This window comes from Pleurodeles waltl, chromosome 4_2, assembly GCF_031143425.1.
Source record: "Pleurodeles waltl isolate 20211129_DDA chromosome 4_2, aPleWal1.hap1.20221129, whole genome shotgun sequence".
In the NCBI taxonomy this organism is placed as follows: Eukaryota; Metazoa; Chordata; class Amphibia; order Caudata; family Salamandridae; genus Pleurodeles; species Pleurodeles waltl.
This window is the reverse complement of record NC_090443.1, coordinates 34304685-34327529: the sequence shown is the minus strand read 5'-3', so window position 1 is coordinate 34327529 and position 22845 is coordinate 34304685. Positions and strand designations below refer to the sequence as shown.

The 22845-nt window shown below is 43.3% G+C and overlaps 1 protein-coding gene across 1 annotated transcript in view; it reads right to left on the bottom strand.

Moving 5' to 3' along the window:
• ADCY6 (adenylate cyclase 6) overlaps positions 1-22845 on the bottom strand; it is a 362703-nt gene that overhangs the window by 6248 nt on the left and 333610 nt on the right. The window contains exon 22 of the mRNA XM_069230504.1: positions 14927-15051. Coding sequence (XP_069086605.1) covers positions 14927-15051 — 125 coding nt within the window. The remainder of the gene's footprint in view (positions 1-14926; positions 15052-22845) is intronic.

Here is a 22845-nt window from a genome sequence, read left to right as displayed (position 1 = left end):
GTATGCAGCAGAAGGCATGAAGCACATATAAATATCACAACAACATCATATAAAGATACTTGAAACAAGTAATAAAGGCAAGAGTTGAAGTACAAGAAGCACACAAGGTTATCTGTGAGCAGTTCATGTCCCCACAGTACATATCGCCACAGAGATGGAGTTTAGAAGCTACAGCTTGGAAGCCAACCCTGTTGATGAACATAGTCCAAAGTCCAAGGCTGACAGCTTAGAATAAATATGCAAGATAATGGGCTAGCAAAGAAGGGATCTGACCATATAAAACCCTCATTTTGTCTCGTTAGTTGCAAAGGAAGTTCCTTTGGCCTTAAAGCAGAGTTATACTAAGAATAGGCAACTGGTAAGGTTGCATTGTGAAAAAATAAAACTGATAGCCTCCAGAAATGTTGGTTACTGATGTAAAATAAGAGTGTGTATAGGCCCTAAGACTTTACATTTAGGTTGTGAGTGCAGAATCAAACGCACCATCATTATCCTTTTGGAGGCACACTCCGACCACGGTCTTGGTATGGAACTGGAAGCAGGAATTCCCCCAAACAGTACCAGAGTTCAAACAGGAATTCCGATCAGTCTGATTCTGAACTGTTCAGTGTCCCTGCACCCAATTTCCATGTGTGTTGGAATACCGGGCCTTGTTTTTTCAGATGGTAATACTGCCTGGTTGGGTGGGGGCAGGATTCCCCCCCTTCCCCCTTCCCTCTCCTACTCACCACATCCGTCTCCCTCCATCCCACTTCATAGAGGCTGCAGTACAATTTAACTGAGGCTACGTTGGTGGAAAATGTATGTGTTAACTATTGTGGAATTGCTTTTGTTTTTGTGATGGGTAAATCCGGTTTTACTCAATAATTCTCCATTCCATGCGTTTTAACTCCTATTTACATGGCACTAGTATAATGTTACCGCACAGTAACATTAAAATTTGCATGCAGATTTAACAGCCGGCGAGACGTCTGGGACTCGAAATCAGGACCTAACGGCCTTAATTTACGGTTTGCTAGATGGTCCCTGGTCCTGCCTGGATGGCAGAGTTGATGGACTCTGTCAGCCTATGAGAATACCGCTTGTCATAGTTAGGGATCTCCATCTGCCTGGTAGAGATTTCTGTGCCTGTAGAGGACCTGTCTCCACTGCAGATTGTGGGGAGGCTCCAAAGCTTTTCTGAGTGGCCACCATGTTTCAAGCGGCAGTTGGACCTACGGTTCTTTGTTTACATTAAAAAAAACTCCCAAAATGGAAAAGTGTATTAGAGCATCCATCCTAAATAGGGTGGATGGGGTCTGAGGTACTTAGACTAATGGCCCGATAACTGTGAGGCTACCAGTCTAAGGCTTCCGCTCAGGAATCAGGACGGTTTGCCAGACTCCAATAAAGTGTGTGCACCAAGAGTTTGATGGACAGCGTACTGCACCACATTTGCTGCGACGAACCCTGTCTGGCAATCTACAAATAAGGCCCTAATTTGGCAGAAGAGTTAATGTGGCTGCATACCCTCGAGAAAGAAACAAGAGATTTTGAGTGAAGGAGGAAGAAAGGAGCGTGGCTGAAAGGTTCCCAAACACAAGTGAACAGCCGATAATGGCCATAATGAGAGTGATGTGCGGGACAATGGGTGACACAGGGAGTGCTCTAAATTTCCAATCAGAAAACCTGGAGATGCAGGCCAAAATACTTCAAGGAGTGACCAGGCAGTTTTTATTAAATCAAGAATACTATTGCTCAGTTAACTATGTGGCAAACAGAGGGATACTCCCCTAGAAGCTGTACACAGGTGCCCATGATAAATACAACGGCATTGATACCAAACGTTTTGAAAATCAAGACAGCTGATTGGAAGAACGGTATACAAAAATTGGGGCTCTTTCCCCAAATACAAACTGAAGATGTAGATAGTGATTGTAAAGCAATTATACAAAAAGGCCCAGGACCAGTGAATGAAGGGGGCGGCTGGTGATCATCAGCCAGCTACTGAGGGCATCAACATAGGATTAAATAAGGAACTTGTAAATGGAGACACCAAGAAAGACCAATTTTAGCCAACACGGCAATTTCAGAGGCTACAGGTAAAGACATTTCCAGGGTCAGCAAACTGTAAAAACAAGGGATGGGTTAACACGTCGTTCTCTCTGTTGGAATAGCAAACGCAGACCAAAATTATTGCAAGTGACACTGACAACACATAAATAGAAGGAAATGATTCCCCTCAGGAAAAAGGGGATGAAGAGTAGAAGCTAAAGGTGCGGAGGAAAAGCAGAAGAGGAGGCAAAATGGCCCTCTAAATATATTACTTAGAGAGCATAGTGTTCTACCTAATAGAGGAAGCCATTATGAGGCCCTACTACATAACATATTACCAATGTAACTCCTGGCTCAGCTTTTATTTTTCCTATTGTTCTTCATACGGTTTAACGCTGCCTGGGGAGAAGACCAAATGATGAAGGTGAAAGAGACACAACCAGGCCTATGAAAATGAAACTGGCTGGCGACCTTTCCAATCCGCCAGATACACCAGTTGTGGGGAGGAAGAGGACAAGTGTGTGTTTACATAAAGGGGACCACTATCCTGTATCGCACACACGTGTGGTATCAAATGCACTTTAGAGCCCTTCAGCTCATAGGAGCCCACACAGTGCACGTTACAGACTTGATGAAACCAAGAACCCTAGTTATGGGGACTCAGTACATGTTTTACAGGGACAGCTGGCAGGAAAGCCCCACCACCCCTAAACAAGTCTAGAGGTTGAATAGGCTTGTATGCCCAACCACAAACATGGTGTCACCAGTGTCAGTAAAGGAAGATGCTGGGCTGAAAAGGCAGTAGCCACTCCAACACAAAAGAGTAACACTTTGGTTGACCCTCAACCGGGATCTGATGTCTAAAAAAAAGGTTATGCAAAGGAGGCAACTCCAGCAGGCATGTATGATGGCTGAACACGCTGGGGAAAACATTATTAGTCTTTTTTCAGGCACCTCAACTTCCAAGACAACTGCACACTCCTTGGCCTTCCTCTTGGTTTTTGGAGTTGACAGTTTTTAAGTTTTTAAGAATATCCCACAAATTTTACCCATTCATACAGGAAAATATGTTATCAATGCAATTATTAACTTGTTGCATATAGACAGGGCCAATTAAATTATGTGTCAGGGAAAGACCAAGTTATGCAGGGGTGTTGACTAAATTAGGCAGCAAGTAATCTTATCTTGTAAGTATCTATTCCTTTTGTGCATTGCTGTAGGTTCACATGCTACGCACACTCCTGTCATGTGAATTGGGCCCGGACTCTGCAAGTTGTTTCCTTTTTATGATCGGCGTCATGCATTGTTTCTCCTCCTCCTCGAGGAAATGCGTATGGTCACCTGCTCCTTCTTAGATTGTCCTTTTTTTCCCCTAGCCACGCAGTAGCAGAGTATATAGTCTGTTAGGTTAGTGTTGAGCATGCTTTAATTTTGGGTATATTGGACACCATATGATTTCTGTCAAGGAGGCGGGAGCACGCATGTGAATCTGCAGCACTACACGCTACAAATAGATGCTTATAGGTTAAGTAACATACTCCATTTGTGGCATGTGTTGGCTGCAGATACACACATTCCACTTCAGCCATTGGGAAACGTCACTGTGAGTGATGACATTCTGCCCTTTCACAAGGAGCCAAGCCTCACACAAAGCAGTTCCCTTCAGTGTCAGGGAGCACTATGGCAAAACGTGACTTTTGATACCCAAAAAAAAAAAAAAAAAAGAGTATGTTACTTACCTTGTAAGCTTCCATATAGCGTGTAGTGCTGCAGATTCATATGCTATGCATACTCCTGACATCTAATGTTGGGCCTGGACTATACAGCTTATTTTTCCTCTAAGTAGTCTTAGTTGCTGGTGTGATGTCAAGACAACAACTTTTGGAGTGAATACTCATGCTCAACGGCTCCCTTGCTAGAATGTTTATTTCTTTCACGCTATCATTGTGAGTGAGGAGGGTGCTTGTGAAAATAGAAAGCGGATTAAGAATTATATGTGTAAGACTAAAATACACATACATATTTGGATATAGTCTGTTTGTACATGAAATCTGAGATTAGAGAATGCCTGCTGGGCAGGCGGAAGGTGCAATTGAATCTGTAGCACTACAAATAGATTCTTACAAGGTAGGTAACATACTCCATTCTTATGTGCTGGCTGCAGATACACATGCTATGCATAGACTGTAAAGCAGTTCTCCTCCAGCAGTGGCTTTAAGCATCAGATGGTGCAGATGTGTGGAATAAAGTTCTTAACACTGTTTGACCAACAAAAGCTTGTTGCCTTGCTTGGACATCCACACAATAGGATTTATTAAAAGTATGTGGGTTAGTCCATGTAGCTGCCTTACAAATGTCAGCTAAAGCAATGTGCCCTAGAAAGGCCAAAGAAGCACCTTTCTTTCCAGTAAAATGAGCTTGCGAAACTGACAGTAATTTACATTTGGTTTTTATGTAACATATTTGTAAGCATTTTACTATCCATTTTATCATCCATTGCGCAATTCCTGCTTTTGACATTTTGTTTCCTTTTCTAGGGTTGGAGAAAGCAGCAAATAAGTTGTTTTCCTAAAATATTTAGTTCTATCAACATAATACATTAAAGCCTTTTTACCATCAAGTGTGTGAAGTGCTCTTTCTGCAACTGTTTCTGATTTTGGGAAACAAACACAGGGAGGTCAAGTGTTTGATCTAGAAGAAAAGTGGATATGACTTTCAGAAGAAACTTTGGATACTTTTGTAGTCGTATCTTGCCTTGGAAAACTTGGAAGGACAGTTATTTTATTGTGAGGACTTGCAACTCACTAACCCTTCTTGAAGATGTGATAGCTACTAGAAAAGCAAACTTCCACAACAGGAACTGTAGTAGACAGGAATGCAAAGGCTCGAAAGGACATTAATCATTCAAATTCGACAATGGTACTGGCAGTGCTTGTGGAGGAATTATTCTTTTATGCCCTCCCATGAAAGTTTTAATGACTGGGATGCAGGAAAGGGACGGGTGCTTTCAATTTTGCCAGTATGCTGCAATTGCAGCCAGGTGCAGTCATATGGACACATATGCTAGGCTTGAAAATTGTAAGGTGCAGCAGATAAAATACTATTTGTTTTACTGTGTGTGGGAGCACAAGGGTCTAGGAGTTGAGCCATATAGTAATGGACAAACATTTTCCATTTAGCTCGATAGCAGGCTCCAACTGTTGGATGCCTTGCCTCTTTAAGAATGTCCATACACTCTGGAAGCAGCTGCGAGTATCCAAAAACTAGGACTTCAGGAGCAAAACTGCGAGGTTGAGTTATTTAGGGTTGGGATTCCTCACTCTGCCCCTGCTGTGGGTGAGAAGGAGTGGAGTGTTGGAAAGCCTCCTGTGAGATACTAGGGACAAATCCAGAAGTGTTGTGTACCAGGGCGTTGCACCCAGGTGAGGGCTACTAGGATCAGCTTGAGAGATGTCTGTCTGAATTTCCTGACAAGAAAAAGAAAGAGAGGGAGAGGTGGAAAAGTGTAGGCAAATATCCCTGGCCAGTTAATCCATAGTGCATTGCCTATGGATTGTGGGTGGTAGTGTCTGGAGGCAACGCTTTGCCATTTTGCATTTTCTGCAGTGGTGAACAGATCCCCATCCCACATCCCCCAATGATGAAAGTAGCACTGGAGGACTTAAGGGTGGAACTCTCACTCATGGACTTGTTGCTGCATCCTGCTGGGCAGGTCTGCCATAGAATTACCCATTCCCATGAGATATTCTGTCAGAAGGTGGATGTAATGGCGAAGAGCCCAATGCCAAATCTCTTACACTCGGTGAGATGACTATATCGAATGGGTGATCCCCTCCTTCTGTATGTAATGTTTGTCTGTTCTGAGAACTTTGTGAAATACATTGATGATGAAGGCTTTTAGTGCTAACTGAATCGCTACGAGTTCTAGTACATTGATGTGCAGCATTTGTTGTTGATCGGTTTGTGCACCCTAGACTGTTATGTCCTCCATAAGTGCTCCCCACCCTAGGAGTGATGCATCTGTGATAATTGTCACTTGTGGGATTGAGTCCAAAAAAGGTCTTCCCCTAAGAAGATCGTGTGTGCTCCACCATTGCAATGACCAATGGATCGTAGATAAAATCAATACTAGGTCCTCTAACCTGCCCTCCGCTTGTGACCACAGAAATGCCAGACATTCTTGTAGAAGACGTCTACGAAACCTGGCATGTGGCACAATTGCTATAGATGCTGCATGCCCAAGAGGCACATCACTACCCTGACTGGCAGGCAACTATGTGGCTGAGGTTTGAGAACACTCTGGTATGTGGGATATGCTTTAACTAACAGAATTTTCAGTCGGTCCCAGATATGTTTGTGTCTGGAATGGCTGTAAGGAGAACTTTGTTGCAATGATTGTGAAACCCAATATGTGTAACAAGTTGATGGTAATATGTATCCTGCAGGCAATTCTGTCTGCTATAACTCTTTATCAGCCAATTTTCCAGGTTTGGGAAGACATGAATATTGTGTCTTCTCAAATGGGCTGCTATAATTGCCAGGCATTTGGTAAAGACGTTTGGCGCTGCAGTCACCCCGAAAGGCAACGCCTTAACTGGTAAAGACGTCATCTTACCACAAACCATAGTAATGGTGATGTGGTGGATAAATAAGTATGTGGAAACAAGTGTCCTTCAAGTTGAGTGCCGCCATGAAGTCGCCATCTTGAAGCAGAGGGATCACATCCTATAGTGTTACTATATTGAAGTGTTCCGATAATATGTATCGATTGAGAGGGAGGGGATCCAGTATTGGCCTCAGCGTCTCATTCTTCTTGGGTATTTAGAAGTATAGGGAATACACACCTATTATGAGGGGGTCTCTTGGAACTGGCTCTATGGCATCTTTCGACAGCAGAGCTTTCACCTCCTCCTTGAGCAGGTGAAGATGTGACAAGGCCAGGCCATTCACCTGAAATCCAGGGTTCTGTGGGAGCAAAGAATAATACCCTAACCCCAGTGGACTAATCCTCCATACCTGAGGGAAACACAGTGTGTGCGAGTAGTCCTGATGTAGGAGGGTAGGGAATAGGGAAGGGAATAGGAAAAGAAGACAAACACTAGACTGCTGTGGCTCTTTGATTGCAACTCTGGTGTGGTGCTTGTGGTAAGAGGGACCCTGAGCAAAAGATAAATACAATTAGGACACTGGCCTTCACTGCCAACCTTCTAAGCATTTACTTGAATCCTGATGACAAGTAACATTCATGCTAACCAAGGCATTCTCAGTTCCAACTTATAAATAAGGGACCTTGAAACTGTTACACATCACAGCTCAAAATAAGTTTCCAACAATGATCTCAGTTATTAGCAAGCATTGCATTCTGTCCTTTTAAGAGGTTGAGAATGTTATTAGATACCTTACTCAATAACCGTAGGTAAGTTCAAGAGCGAGATTGTCGTGGAGTGCCTATTTCTGCACTGGCGTCCCTTTGTTCAGATCTTTTATGATTGACACCTTTTTAAAGAAAACAATGATTTGAACTGCCACACAATTGGGGATCCAAAATATCACCAACAAACCCCCAAAAGAATTAGGAGGTGATAAAACAATGTTCTTGCAGTCTATGTAGCAGTTTGTTTTAACACTAACCTTTTCTCTCTGGAAGTGCGAAAGGTAATCTTACTAACATGATTCTTTTCTTTGTGCATTAGGAAGCTCGGATCGCTCCTCTAGCGCTGAAGAGCAGGTGATGCGGGCGAGAGTGGATGAGACAGCGACCAGGAATAGGAAGCCTCGAGGGAGCCGTACCTCTGGAGATGGTAACATACTCAAAGCCAAGCGATGAGAGCCACCGTGGGTGTGGTTTAAACATATAAGCTCTCGTGTTTGCTAGACACAGGCAGGGGCGGCGGTTTGAGTCAGCGGCCTCCGCAGGTGGTGGGAACAAGTGCAGAGGGCACGGATGAGTCATTGTTCTTATGCCGAAAGCACGCAATGGAAAACTCGTTTTGCAGTCCTCATTATATCAAATGCATGCAACTTACTACATGTTGAACATTTTCAGCTCAAATTACATAGTGCTCTTGCAAATACCATATTGTTCACCAACAAAGTGGGAGGGAGGGATGCCTAGTGGGTCATTCATAATACACTGAGCTTACTGACGGTGCGCCCATGTATGGGGACAGTTTATGAAATCAAGTAAAGTATTTTGGGGACTGCAGACAGCTCACGATGAGCACGTCATAACAAGGTGTTGAGGGTCAGTGTGCATAGTGACATGTTTGGGGGCTGTGATGTGAGTTTTAGGCAGTATCCGTGCTGAACGATGGGAAACACCCATTGGTTGAATGTTATTTTGGGCCAAAGGTGGTGGAATTGTTGCAGTGTCCCCCTGACAGGTGTTGTGTGATTTGGGGGAAATTGTGGAGAATCATTGTTTAGAAGTAGAGGCTCCCTTTCCAGGAGTACCTTTACCTTTTCCTCTTTTACCACCCCCCTTGTACCCTATGCTGTATTATCCTCTAGTGCTTTGCTGGTGGTATACCTGGTGTTGTTTCTGGTAGGACTGGGTGTCAGTGGAGGCAGTCCTGGCTGCCACCCTGCCATGAAACCTACGAAAGGACTGCTGTCATGGTACTGTAGACTGCAACGTCCCCATGGGTTTTACAATTTGTATCTTTTTACATTTTTTCTAATTGAGTATCCTCCTCTGGGCCAAAAAGGGGTTCCCCATCAAAGAGACGTTTAAGAGGTGTTGCTGAACCTCAAGTTTAAATCCCAATATTTGCAGCCAAGCATGTCTGTCTAATATAATTGAGGAATTAATTCTTGTGCAGTGATACCTGCACTGTCCCGAGTGCACTGAATAGTTGCATTGGAAGTGTGTGTTGCCCTGTGAAACTAGTACCTCTGCTTTTTGTTTATATTGATCTGGGAGATGTTGTAACCGCTCCTTTATGTCATCCCATGCTGTACTGCGAGAGTAGGCCCACTAAATTGACTATGCATAAATGATTGGCATGTTCTACTGTCACCCATTTACCTACTGCTTTATAGGTTTACTCTCCTTGTCTGGGAGGGGGAGTGTCACTGATACTTTGAGAAGCTGCCCATTGCCTAGCTGATGTAACCATTAGGGAATTCACCATGGGGTGTCCCCTAATGTAGAGTGGATCATTAGGAGGCTTGTATATGTGCTCAATACGAGGTGTTAGCATCTTTGATGTAATTGGATCTTTAAAACTCTCGGTAGAGACTCTAATCATTGACTGTATTATGGGAAGAAATGGAATTGAGTGTTCAGTTTTGTACAGCGTCTCCAATAAAAAGTCACCTTCCTCCTCCATGGTGTGTATCCATATTTTGTGATAGCTGCACGCTGTAGAACACTACGATAAGAAGTAGTGTCATCTGGTCGTGTTTTCGTGACCGAGGGAATCACATTAATGTCAGGGTCTGGTGGAACAACATCATATGCTTCCCATGGACCCGGACTATCTAGGGGCAATCCTTGAAAGTCACTGTCATAATGGTAGTGTGTAGGGCTCTCTGTATCCATATCACCTGAGAGTGTGGAAAACAGTCATATGGATTGTGGTGAAATATCCAGTGGCATAGGACTAGTTGCCTTATGCTTCATAGTCTTTTCATTGGAGGAGGCTAAGGTTGAGAAATGTCCTGCCTCATCCTTTTATGACTTGGTTTTTTGTGATAAATGTTCTGCCCACAAAAGATTTCTGTTCATTAGTCCTTGGAGGTTCTCAAAGACATTGCCCTCTGCATTGGGGTGGCCTGTGCTATGGAATTTATGATGTGGCAAGTCTCTTTATGTCTGCCACTCCTCATGAGCTTAGGCCATTGTTGATGATGTCTTTGGTGCCATTAGCTTTTTAGGCATCGATGATGCATGTAAAGTTGACACCGTAGGTCTAGTCAACTTTGCTGGCACCGAAGTGGTATGCGGTGCAGGTGGCTTGTTAGGCACTGAGAGCTGTGAAAGCATTGGTGACTTTGTCAGCTCCAAATGCTGCTTTGGCTTTGAGGACTGGGTGTCCCCTCCATTTTTAAACCATAGGCCCAGAGTCCGATTAGGATCAACACCGTCATCCTATCTCAGCTGTGATGGGAGCTCTCAGTGTCAACCAGAACAAGAAGGCTGTGGTGCACCAAGGTGGTGATGAGTGGTCGCTGGGGGTGATTGCATGGTGTAAGCATGGTTCTGGGGATCCTGGGTACACATGCCCCTCTGTATAGTCTTCATCCTGTGCATGGATCTCATAGTCATGGGCTTGTCTAGCAGTTACAGGGGTGGCAGTAAGTATTCGTCCCGTCCTTCTTCCTCCCGAGGTTCGGAGTCCTCAGATGTGACATAATGTGGACTGCAAAAGATGACACCCATTTTGGTACCATCTTCCGGTTCTTCTCCACCAGTGTCAATGTGTTGTTTTCTGCAGAGTATCCCGCCTCTGCCGCTATCTCCATGGAGTGAGCTAGACGTCTACTGCGTTGAAAGTGAAGCATTGTCTTGAACAGGTTGCAGGCTGTGCAACCCTGTTCTTTATGTTCCAGCGACAGGAAAAGGTTACAGACGTTACGCTGATCCAAATATGAATACTTCCCCATACTGTGAGTACTTTAAAAAAAAGTCTGCCTTTTGTACCTTCCATTACCAGGAGCCAGGCATTCTCAATGGCGCAGAAGGAGTATGGTTGAGGCAGCCGCCTTGGTGGATTTCGCTGGGTAAGATCTCAAGGTTTTGTCGTATTGGTTGATTCCGTTCCACGGTTGGAAGTCACAAGGACACTGAAGTTGTGTGGAGCTCCAGTGCTATCCATCTGAACCCGATGGCAGAAAAAATCAATCTCACAATGGAGCTGTGAACATACACATCCACTTGAAGAAGGCAGGTATTTGTATTTTAGCAGAAATGCTTTCTTTTTTTATGCCTGCAAGATCCCCGAGTCTCCTCAAACACTATCACACACTCACACATGTAAGTGGTCATCTAGGATGAAAAAGGATTAACATTAGGGCTCTGATTTTAGAGTTTGGTGGACAGGTTACTCATTCACAAACGTGACAGATATCCTGTCCACCTTAGTAAATCCTGTGGCATTTGTAATAAGGTGGACAGGAAATCCGTCACATTTGAGACAGTTTACTCTTCTGCTAAACAGCTCCAATGCCACAATAGAGCCTTACCTGTTCGTATACATTGAAATCCGATGTTTGATTCCCATAGTTAAAGTATTTTCTGAACACAGTTTCTCTCACCCGGTAATGTGACCCGAAATGCCCTTCTGTTTTGACAACATTTTACTCTAACCTCTGCGTTTAACTATGCTCACTCACTGGTGTGTCTGAGCAATGACTTCATAGATGCATTCCTTTGTCTGCTTTTATTTTGGTACTCTGTTTATCATTCTGCAGTCACCATCTGCATACAAACACACTACTGCTCGTATGTTCATCTCCGATACTATTAGGCCATGCGGACACAATGTATGACTTCCGCTGGTACGGGGCTCTGTAACGTATGCTTTCATTCAAGGACATGTGATTTAACTTTCAAAAGAACAATTGGTGATCAGCGCCCACCGAGCCCCCAAGTTTCTTTTTTCTTTTAGGAATTATTTTTACTCACTGGATAGTTCTAAACCTTCTGACCTTGTATTCAGGGCACAAGTCCAAAAAAAAGAGAAGCGGGAGGACTAACCACATTAGGCCATGTATGCAAGTGACATTAAGGCGCGTGACATCCCTCGTGAAATCCAGAGAGTGGCATCACAACCCACAGCCTCTCAGGAACTGACATCACAAGAAGTGGCACATGTTTAGCAGGTCTATAATGAGTACATCTGAGCGTATTACAATATTTAACAAATGAGATTTTGCAACTGGGTTGCGCAAAAAAAAGTGAGGAATTCTGACGCTACATTTGGCCTCAACTTTTACATTTATTTTTGTTTTAGATCTGCCAAAAAGAAATTGGCAACAAGAAGAAACATGGTTGTAAATCTAGTCTGCTTACTTGGTTCCAAAGTCTGCATTTTACAATGTCTAATGGGGATAAGGTACCTGATGCAGAGATCTTGGTGTGCCAAAAAGAATCTCAGGGAATAATAATAATGGTAAAATTACTCTGGAGGTTAACATATTCGCTAGAGAGATCTGTGTATTGTCTAGTCCTAGTTTTGAATCAAAGTAGCATAAAGGGTTAATATGTCTCCTACAAAGCACATTATGTAACGCAGGAAACATTTTTATTTTATGTAAATGAGTAAGTGGGTTACTTGCAGTTCATAACTTTTAAGTCACACTATGAAGCACATGTGACTTCTACACCTTGTAACCATCATTTTCGTATGCAACACATTCTGTACAATTGACACATATGATTTATGGTCAATGTATAATATGTATGTGTTTTGTAAAGAGCTCTCTCACCCTGCATTGAGGTGAGAAGCGCTATACAAAAATAAGCTAAATAGTGGTACTTAAAGTGTTGTTTCTGTAAATATTGGTACAAGCGAACACATCTGACATTCTTAAAGTGTGTGCATCTCTCTCAAATACAGGGACTGAACAAAGCCAAAAGCATGACCTTCTTAAGTACCTGTGAAGAGATAAGCTGTGTGTCTTTGTTTACCTTACATTGCATTTAGGTGTGAGCTCCTTATAGCGCCAAGAAAGATTACTAAAAAAAAAAAAAAAAAAAAAAAAAAAAGAGGCCTGAGGGACCCTTAACTTCAGCCTTTGTTATGAGCCCAGCTGGGACCTGGTAAGCACCCTGGCCACCTGCATGTTGCTCCGAACAAAAGCAGACAACATGCAGGCAATGCTGAATATACCCCCATGTCTAACTGTAACACCAGGACAAGTTTAGCAAATTTTTGTGGGGCCCAAACTGTTGGCAGTGTAGACAACGTCCATCCTGTGAAAATAGTGGGTAAATGCCGTCTACCCGCGTGTACCATCGACTTGTGCACTGCTTGTATTCTTACACGGTTCTCTGCTTTTAAACATTCGCATTCAATGGTGTTTCAGATCAAAAGGCCTGCAGAAACGGGTTAGCTTTGCCTTCTCTTGTTTCACAAGCCTCAGCACATTGTCACAGTGATTACCGGATGCTCTGATACAGGTCAACAAGCTGTCATTTTTAGGGTCGAGCACGCAAGCGCTCTAGTCTGCTGTAATCTCTCTGTGGACTTTTAACCACGCCCACCACACGCCCATCAGTTTCGTTGCTCGTAGGCTTGCCTTTTAAAAATTGCTTGATTTTATTTGTGAAAAGCATGCATACGTCATGCCTTCTTCAGTGTTTAGCCCTCCTCGTGCGCACCGACCCATTACTGAAAACATACGAGGCTCCATGTTTTCCGCATGGTTTCTGGACTACTTTTTCTTTTTATTTCCTACGCAGCACGATCTCGCTGCACATTTGTAGATACGTTTGACTGCGAGCGAACTTCTGTTTCATTTGGTGTGCTTCTTCACGCTAAAGGCATGGCGCTTTAAATCGGCTTGCTTATGTAAAACTGTATTACTTTTCATTTTATGTGGCAATAAAAGTCCGGTTAGGACTTTGGAAGCTCTAAGTCAAGCAAATGCAAGATCCATTGCATTGCAATGCTTGTTTTTTGTTGTTTCCTTATGTTTATAGTTCAAACCAATGGTACTGTGAAGGCCATATGGACCAAAATGTGTGGCTTTCAGTGAACTGGGGCACTGAAAACTTATAGTTACCAATAATATTTTTTGCCTACAGTAATTATGTGTTAAAATGAGCAACAGCATAGCGGCTGCATGCTACAGAGACAGAAAATAAATGTGCATTACGCTGTGCGCAGGTGCGGGCAGGCATGGCACTTTCTAGATGAGTGCAGTGCATACATGAACAAGCAAAGGCCAAGCCAATCGCTCAGCACCTAAGCCAGAGCCACTAGCTTTGCCAATGCTTGTTACACGTATTATCACTGCATGGGCACGGGTTTCTCTTCATTAGTAATAGTTTAACACCTAAATACAGGAACTGAAAGGTAAGGTAACCTACCACTCTATGGTCAAGGGTCTGCTACTACGCAACAACGTGTGGCAGCATTTATAGTAAATTTTGACTAGTGGGAGCAAGAAACAATTCTTTTGATAAATTATGCCAAAGATGATGATTTATGTGGTTGGTGCAGCAAATACATAATTAGGCAGAAAACGCTGCAGCGGCACAATTCCAGTGGCCCTGTATATAGGTTACACGAGTTTTCTTGATTTGGAATTGTGTTTCTTCTAGCACGGCTTTTGAAAGACTTTGACTTGACCCTAAACATAGGGCTTGGAGTACGTATAGTGGACCTTCTTTTCTTCATTACATGATCGATTCCTACCTTCCTGGTCACACACTACAGGAACCTCATCCCACTCTTCCTAACTCACCTAACCAGTTGCCTACGGATGGAAGGCTGCTTATTTTCATACTAGGTTCAAAAATCTGGAGCTGGCATTGCTGCCAAGCTTTCCATGTCCATGCGTGAATAGTTAGACCAGCCTGTTTTAAAAAAAAATTAGAATTCTGGGATTTGTAGTTTTGTTTAACCCAATAAAAACCAGAACTACAAGTTCCAGAATTCTAAGAAGTAAAAAACGGGACTGGATTTACTAGGTACCTCTTTATCTAGGAAACTTGACAGCTGTGAACTGAGTTCCTTTCTGCCTCTGGGCTCGATTTACAGTTTGGTAGACAGGCCACTCAGTCACACATGGGAAGGATATCCCCGTCCGTCTAGTTACCAGTTCCTTACATCAGCGCCCCAGGATTCTGCGGTCTGTTTTGCCCAAGTTTGCAGGGTGAAAAAACAATTGCGGCCCAAAAAAATAAAGTATTTGTGAAATGCTCAATTCAGGCTGTGCTCACCTGGATGCAGTCAGGGACCCCTGTGCTGTCCATGCGACTGGCCACATTCACAGTGTTGCCCCAGATGTCGTACTGTGGTTTTCGAGCACCAATGACACCAGCGACTACCGGGCCGATATTCAAACCTACACGGGAGAGAGAACACAAACATGGATGCTGGGAGGTTGCAAGCCCTGTGCCAAACAGGAGAGCAGCACAGGTAAAGAAACTGCTGGCACATGAATGTGTGGAGATCTGTGCAACTGAGAATATTGTGTAGGAATGAGATATGCCAGCAAGCGATTATGTGGGGAATGTTACAGGCATCAGTGTGCTGAGAACAGACATGTCCAAGTGAGGAAGACAGTGTAGTCCTTTGAGGAACAATGCGGGTACAGAACTGAATAGGTGTCACTGTAAAAGAAAATAGAGCAGTGAAGTTATAGTAGTACTGCTGCCAGGAGGTGGGCAAACGACTGCAGGCAGAGTAGAACACTGCAGAGATGTGGCCACTGCTGCACTGCAGGTACACCCTGTGTGGAATAGTCGTAATTTAGGGTGGACAGTGAAGTGACAGTACAGCTGCTCAAGTTATGGAAGTGTTGTGGGTGCGTGGTGGGAGAGGCAAATGTGTGCCAGGGAGAACATTACAGTGACAGCACCACCGCTAAAGGTGGACAATTGTGCACGGAGTTAGGTTGTCACCAGGCCAGTATTTTACTCGAATGGACAGCATTTTTAGGTTAAGGCCAGAAAAATACCAGCGAATATTAACAAAAGTTAGTATATTTTTTCCTTTGAGAATAGTAATGTAAAACAACAAATACCATAGTAAATCACTTCCAAATAGTGTACCACTATCTAATATACCCCTAAATATTTAGCAAAGAAAATAAAACACTTTACATGATAAAAAATATATATACCAAGGATTGTGCTGAAAATCACATTAATGTACTAGCTAGTAGCATGTGTGGCTGTAAACTGTAAACTTCGTACTTGTATAGCGCACTACTCACCGTTAGGGTCTCAAGGCGCTGTACGCATACCGCTGTGGAACCCCTCCTGGCTTTTCCCGGTGAGGTGCCCACTCCTGGGCAACCTCCAAGGTGAAGCCAGGCATCACAGCGCTGTTGGGGCCGTTGTGGAGATTAAGCAAGCTATTGCCCAGAGTTACAGAGTGGGACCCATGAATTAGATTAGGCACCGATGCGAGTATTAACAGGTCTGAGGAAATTGAGCTCAAGACCCGCTAAGGCGGGAATTGAACCCTGGTCCCAGGCCAGATTTCTGCATCAGGGTCTGCCGCTCTAACCATTGAGCCACACTTCTCCACCTGGGCTTCTCCACGCTGGGTTTCTGTTCTGTCCTCCTAGACAGAATATTTGTTAATTTTGTTTTTCTTTAATCAAGCACTACTAATCACTCAAATGATGGTGAGAGCTGATGGAGGGGGAGCAAAATGAGTAGAGGAAAAGTCATGAACAAGGGCAAGAGCTGGTTTTGTGAACCAATTAGTGTTTCTGCTATAATGGACAACAAAGTGGGAGCTCCACTAATACGTTAACGTATGCCAAAGCCTTGGGTGTGCGATGAGACAGTCTTAGGCCTCCGAGTGGGAGGACTGTAATAAAGCTGAGGCAGGATGTCACTGGACAGTTATGATTATCCAAATGCCATGCTGAAAAGGTAACTTTTAAAGGATTTACTAAATCTGAGGTAGTTCTTTTGACCTCTCAGTAAAAAAGGACGCCTCACACTTGGGGGTGGGTGGGGGTGTCAAGGGACTGAAAGAAGGGAATGGTCTGTCTATGTTTGCATTCTCCCAAATAAATATCACTATCGCATGCGGCAAACTAATGTGTGAAGCTAGGTAGAAAGCCTCTATGTCCTCGATGCGGTAAATACCCATTGCCAAGGACCCAGCTGTGTCCCTACTGTCAAACCTCAGGACCTTAATACCTTTCGGAAAATGTACAGGATGACCTGTAGGCTAGTCCAAAGAATGGGCAGGGCAGTAAGGAATCTGTGGTCAGATATAGTATCCACCAGAAAGAGTGTTAGCAAGAACTTTTCTTCTGATGGAATACTTCTAACCGCAGTTTTTTTTGCTGCTAGTGAAAACCACAGCAGTATCTCCCAAGATGGAGGGTCTGTGAGGTAGACCCGGACCAAAAAGTCCTTTCGAACTGTAAAGTGCATATCCTTGTAGACCAGACTTTTGAGGCGGTAGTGCTTAATCAATGCATGCTCTATGTTCCAATCTGGCAGGTGTCTAAAACAGGCACCGCTCGTATAAATGTTGTTGTTGCAACCTTGGCACTGGGGGAATGTGCCAGCAGTCGTTGTGGGGGTTATTTTTTGGATAGTGCATAGGAGGTTTAGATAGGGGACTATCCACCTTGACAGTGTCCTCTTTTGCACATACGCCCTTTTTAATCCCTGAGAAACCCCAAAACAGGGTTGCCTCTCCAACCCCTTCCCTCTTGCCCAAGGCACTAGACAGGAATGTCCTCTACCCCCCCTACTATTCCTATCCTCCTACTATTCCTATTAAGTTATCAAGCCCCTCATATACTCCCTGAAGTCAAACAAAAATATCAAAGGCATACAATTCCAATCTGGCAGAGAACTGGTAGTGGCATATGCTGATGACGTACTAAAGTTCACTGAGGAGGCTGACAAAGCTATCCCACTTATCTCAGAAATCAATAACTACTCAAAGGTGTCAGGGTTTTCCCTTAACCATTCAAAAATGGAAATCTTCCCTGTGAACATGCACTGCACCTCCGTGATCCTAGGTGACTCTGAATTAAAGTGGCAACCTGACAGGCTCAAATATCTAGGCATATGGTTTGGTAGAGACGTCCATACATCTATCTCAATCAATGAAAACAAGACACCCTAAAATCAGAGATCTTTTATCTTCTTGGTCTCCTAAGCATCTCACTTGGTGGGGCAGAGTAGACTCTGCGAAAATGATGATAGCACCATTAATAAACTTTCTCTTGAGTATGCTCCCCATATATCTATCAGCCTCCTTCTTCAAAGCTGTAGAATAGGCCATCTAAACCTTCTTATGGAAGGGAAAGAGAGACAAGATTGCCTGCCCCACACTAAAACTGAACAAAACTAGGGGCGATCTAAACCTGCTTGACTTACTTTGGTACCAAAAAGCTTTTCTGGCCTCTCAAGGTAGATGGTGGCTAAATACTAACACAGACCCCCCCCCCCCCTTCCACATGGCTCCAAATCAAAGCCAAACTACTCTCTCCCATCCAATTATCATCCGCACTGATTATCCGTAATCCCAAAAAATTTAATTTGGCCCACCCCTATCCCATCATACTGAACACAGTATCAGGCCTTCTTTGGTTTGACAATGCTCTAACCAACCATAAAGCTGACTCAACCCTGGCTTCCCTGTGGCACAACCATAAAATTAAACTAGAAGGTATTACCCTCCTCTGGGAACAATGGGCAGTGAAAAGAAATCAATTGGTGTCCTAGAAACAGTCGCAAACCCCATCCCCTTTTCGGCACTAAGCCTACGCCACAGTCTTCCTCCAATTGGATTTCACAACTTCTTAAAACTAAACATAAAATCCACCAGGGGGCTCATGAGAACTCATGTCTCAGATCTCCCAGACCTAAAGAAACTCAAAAGAATCAGACATATTGCATCGCACATCTACAAACTTTCAGAATCCCGAAGACCACATCTTTTTTTTTAAACTAAAGAATAGACTACACATATTCCTGACAACCTCCTTCTGCACTTTTCCGTCCCCACATGGCACAGAATATGGCATTCCCCCTTCCAAGCTAAAATCTCCCCGGCAATTGCACAATCAAGATTCTGGTCGATACACAACTCATACTGCACTCCAATTAAACTTCATTAAATGGGGTTACTGCAATCAGACATATGCTGGTGATGGGAGGACTCTTTTGGGGTAACTGAACACATGTTCTTTTCATGCAAGCTTGTCCAACCACTATGGTCCAAGATACAGCACCTCATTCAGAACGTCTTTAAAATTCAGCTTACTCCGTCTATACTAACCTCGACACTTGGACTTGCAGCACACTACCCCAACATCACTCTGCCCACAAACAACCTACTCCTAATCCTATCACTAGGCACAAAAGCACATTTATTAGAATAGAAATCCACCACAGAATGCTCCTTCAATAAATGGTGGAATCTTTTATGCTCTACCAGGAGCTCTGACATCATGTACAAAAAACTATAGAACAATAGTACGCTCACGCGACATATAGAATTTACTTGATCTCTACCTCCAAAAATTGTCCCCATAGACCAAAATAACTAAGAAGGGTGTTTCACCCTCTCGTTTAGACCCTGCAGTTCCATTTCCACCCTCCCTGTGTTTACATTCCCCGTTATAGAAGACCCTACCTCTCTCCCTCTCTCTCTCTCGCTTCCTTTACCTCCTCTTTCCCAGTATCCCCTCTTCTCTTCCTCCCACTCTTCTCTTTACCTTCCTCCTCATTTCTCGCCAACCAAGCTACTGCACACTAGGATTCCATTTCCACATTTTTTCCAGGACACCCGTCTCATCCTCCTTGATCAACTGGTAATCGTACAAGATGCATCATCATTTGCCCCGCACTACTTTATCAATGGCATCCAAGGTCACTTACCGACAGCGTTTCACACTTTCGAGATCAGAGGTTCCCAACCTGTTGTCTACGGTCGCCCAGGGGTCAGTGACACATTCCCAGGGAATCTGAGGCCTGTGGGGCCTCTCACGGAGTGTTTTTATATTTATTACTTGATTTGCGTAGCAGTTTGAGAAGCATGGCAAAGTTCAATGTACATCCAGCAGCTTTCGGGAAAAATAAAAGCGTCAAAATAACTCTGATGATTAGTGTACCTTCTGGTGAAAGATGGGAGTTTTGTGTAGTGGCAGTTTTGACTCATCTAAGGTAGCGCAGATGGTTAGTATGACTGCTTCATAGAATGCATATTGTGAAAGAACAGTATTTTATGTGCACAGCACAGTGGGTTACTACTTTTGTCACAGAGATTATTTTGTTGCTATGCAGTTCCATAAGTTACAATCATAATCTAGCACTGTGAGCTATGAACTACCAACAAAGAACTGCATGCAAACTGCATGGCACAAGTTAGAAAGTTATGCTCCCCCCCCCCCCACGGCCTTTCATTATCCTTATGTTGATAAAAAAGGTTTGCTTGCACAGAAATACATTATTATTAAAGTCAATGCTATCCACTGTGTTATGTTCGGAATCCTTAGTTTGTGATTCTCCAGACCAAGCACTCTTAGAAAATGCCTACCAGTGTGGGAGATATGTGAGTCCTACACCTTGTAGTCCCCTGTAAAGTGCTCCAACACCCTACACTGGTATGAGAGGTGCTATAAAAACACAAATGAATTACACGTGACAGGGAGGCTATGGAGAGATGAGAACCCTTTTGGTTTTACTTTCTTTCCCCACCACATAGTTATGTGATAAGCTTTCTCCGATCTTATGTACCTAAAAATAAAAACAGAAAAAGCTTGGGAAATGTAGAATCTGACCTGAGGATTCAGCTTTCCTAAATAAAACCAAAAAACATTGGAAAGTTAGTTAAAAGGCAGTCCCAACCTTCCCATCAATGTTTGCATATTTTTTCAATACAAAATAATTATATCCTTATTAATTAGAGTATTTGTTTGTTTGTGTATTTTTTATGAATTACTGTTTTAATGTTTGAAATGTAAATCATACAAATTGCTTGGGGGTCCCCGGCTTCCAGTAGTGAGTCAGTGGGGGTTCTCAAGAGTCAAAAGGTTGTGAACCACTGATCTAGATGATGGGCTCGTATGTGATTTCACTTTACTCATACAAGTCTGTATATTATTCATAACTACCTACTGTGTGCATACATCCTGTCACATGTACTCTATACCTATTCATCTAAAATAAAATGGTTTAAATATAAAAGGAAAAAAAGAATACTTACTCATACAGGTGTGCCTCAAGACACTGATGCCAATAGTTCTGCATATGCCATCAGTAGTGTCCAGGCCAGCTCAGTGCACATACTTTGAAGCACTCTGAGCATAACGTATTGTTTGGGCAAAAGAGGCTCTTAGGTCCTTGAGGACAGCTGGCAAGATCTCACTGGCCATTGCCCACAATCTCTAGGTGCATTAAAGGATCTGCGGACTAAACTATCCAAAGAAAACATTCATTTCCTTAAGTCATCAATTCTGTTTGGTTCTGTCAGGCAGGAGGATTGCTTGGAAAGGAAATCTGATGGACCTTGCTTGTTAATGCCTGAATTACCAGGATATATGGTGTAGGAATGTTTGATTAAAAGATTTGGGTCACCAGGAGCGGGTCTATATTGCCTAGCCACAGGTAGACTGACTGGAAGGCATTTGCATGGCACAGACCAAGTCCCCATAAGGGCATCAACAAGGGCTTTGTTGGAAGGCAGTAATAGCCCAGATGAAGCAGGCCCTGGCTGAGGCTTGCAGTCAACACATGATCTTGACTCAATAGTGAGCAACTGCAAGTTTAGAGCTCATGGGAGGAGAGTTGGTGGGAAACAACAGTTTTGAGCAACTTGCAACACATGGGGAGTTAGAAATGGGTCTACAGTTGGCTAGGATATTAGGATCTACTGTAGTTTAAAGACCAGTTGATGAGATTGTTGATGGTTGTTAAGAGTACTTGATGATAGAGATTAATTACTTTGGCACAGGCAATATGCCAGTACAGAGGGGTCATCTTGAAAGTGCTCAGGATATTCCAAACGTTGGGTTCAGAAGCTGGCACAAACTCACAGAGTACTGGCACTAGAATGGAGGCAAGATGAAGGACTTTGCCACAAAGACAGCTGGGTGGTGGCACCAATTCATGGCCTCAAAGACACATGTTTATTGGCTCAAAACGACCGGAGATATTCAGAGATATTTGTGAGGGAGCAGGCAAATTATTGGAGGCACTAATATGTACCAGCTCCTTGAAAATGCAGAAAGATTGCTAGGTAGTGATGAAAGAATCAATGATGTGATACTGGTTGCATCATTGTTTTACTCTTACATGGGCACCAGCTCTTCATTTTCACAAAGTACCTCAAAGTGGAATGATACTGCTACATTCAGAATCTGCATACAATCTTTAGACAGAACTGAGATCTGAAATGGCATCTTCCGAGGCCAGTCTGTTACAATAAGACTGGAATCCTGCTGCTGGTCCTGGACAGTTGGTTACATGAGAGTTTCTGCCACCTTGAACTTTAACTTTCAAATGTATTTGTTGAGACACCTTTGCTCTGGAGCTGGCCCCGTTTGTAAATCATTTCCTTGTTATCCACCAGGAAATATCTGGATTTTGCTATTTTGCCTGGTCTTAAAGAAGTACTTCTTTATCACGTTTTGAAAGGAAAATATAACTTAACTGTACCACTCAGATGTTTGTAGCGCTGTAGATTTACACACTGTGCACACTCCTGCCATCTAGTGTTGTGCTTGAATGATTACAAGTTGTTTTTCTTCGAAGAATAGGTTTAAGCTTTGAGATGAGTGGTAGCACTCTCCTACAACTCACAATGCTTCAGGACAGAGACTATCTCAGACTGCATTTTTATCCAGACTGCAGTGGTAAATGTGTTGTGAAGGAATTTGAAAATAAAGTCTGGGTACTGTGAACAAGTGTTAGTTGAATATGTCAAGATATTTTACACTACCCGTTCCCCTGGGAGCATGTTTAGCTGCAGATCATATGCTGTGCATAGACTGAAAAGCAGTACCCAAGTCCCTAACTGAAGATGTTTGGAAAATAGTTTTTAGTACAGTCTATTCAACTGACACTCTTCTCCGCCGTGAATGACCACAAAACAGTAGTTAGCGAAAGTATGGCTATAAGGCCATGTTGCAGCTTTACAAATGTCTGCTAAT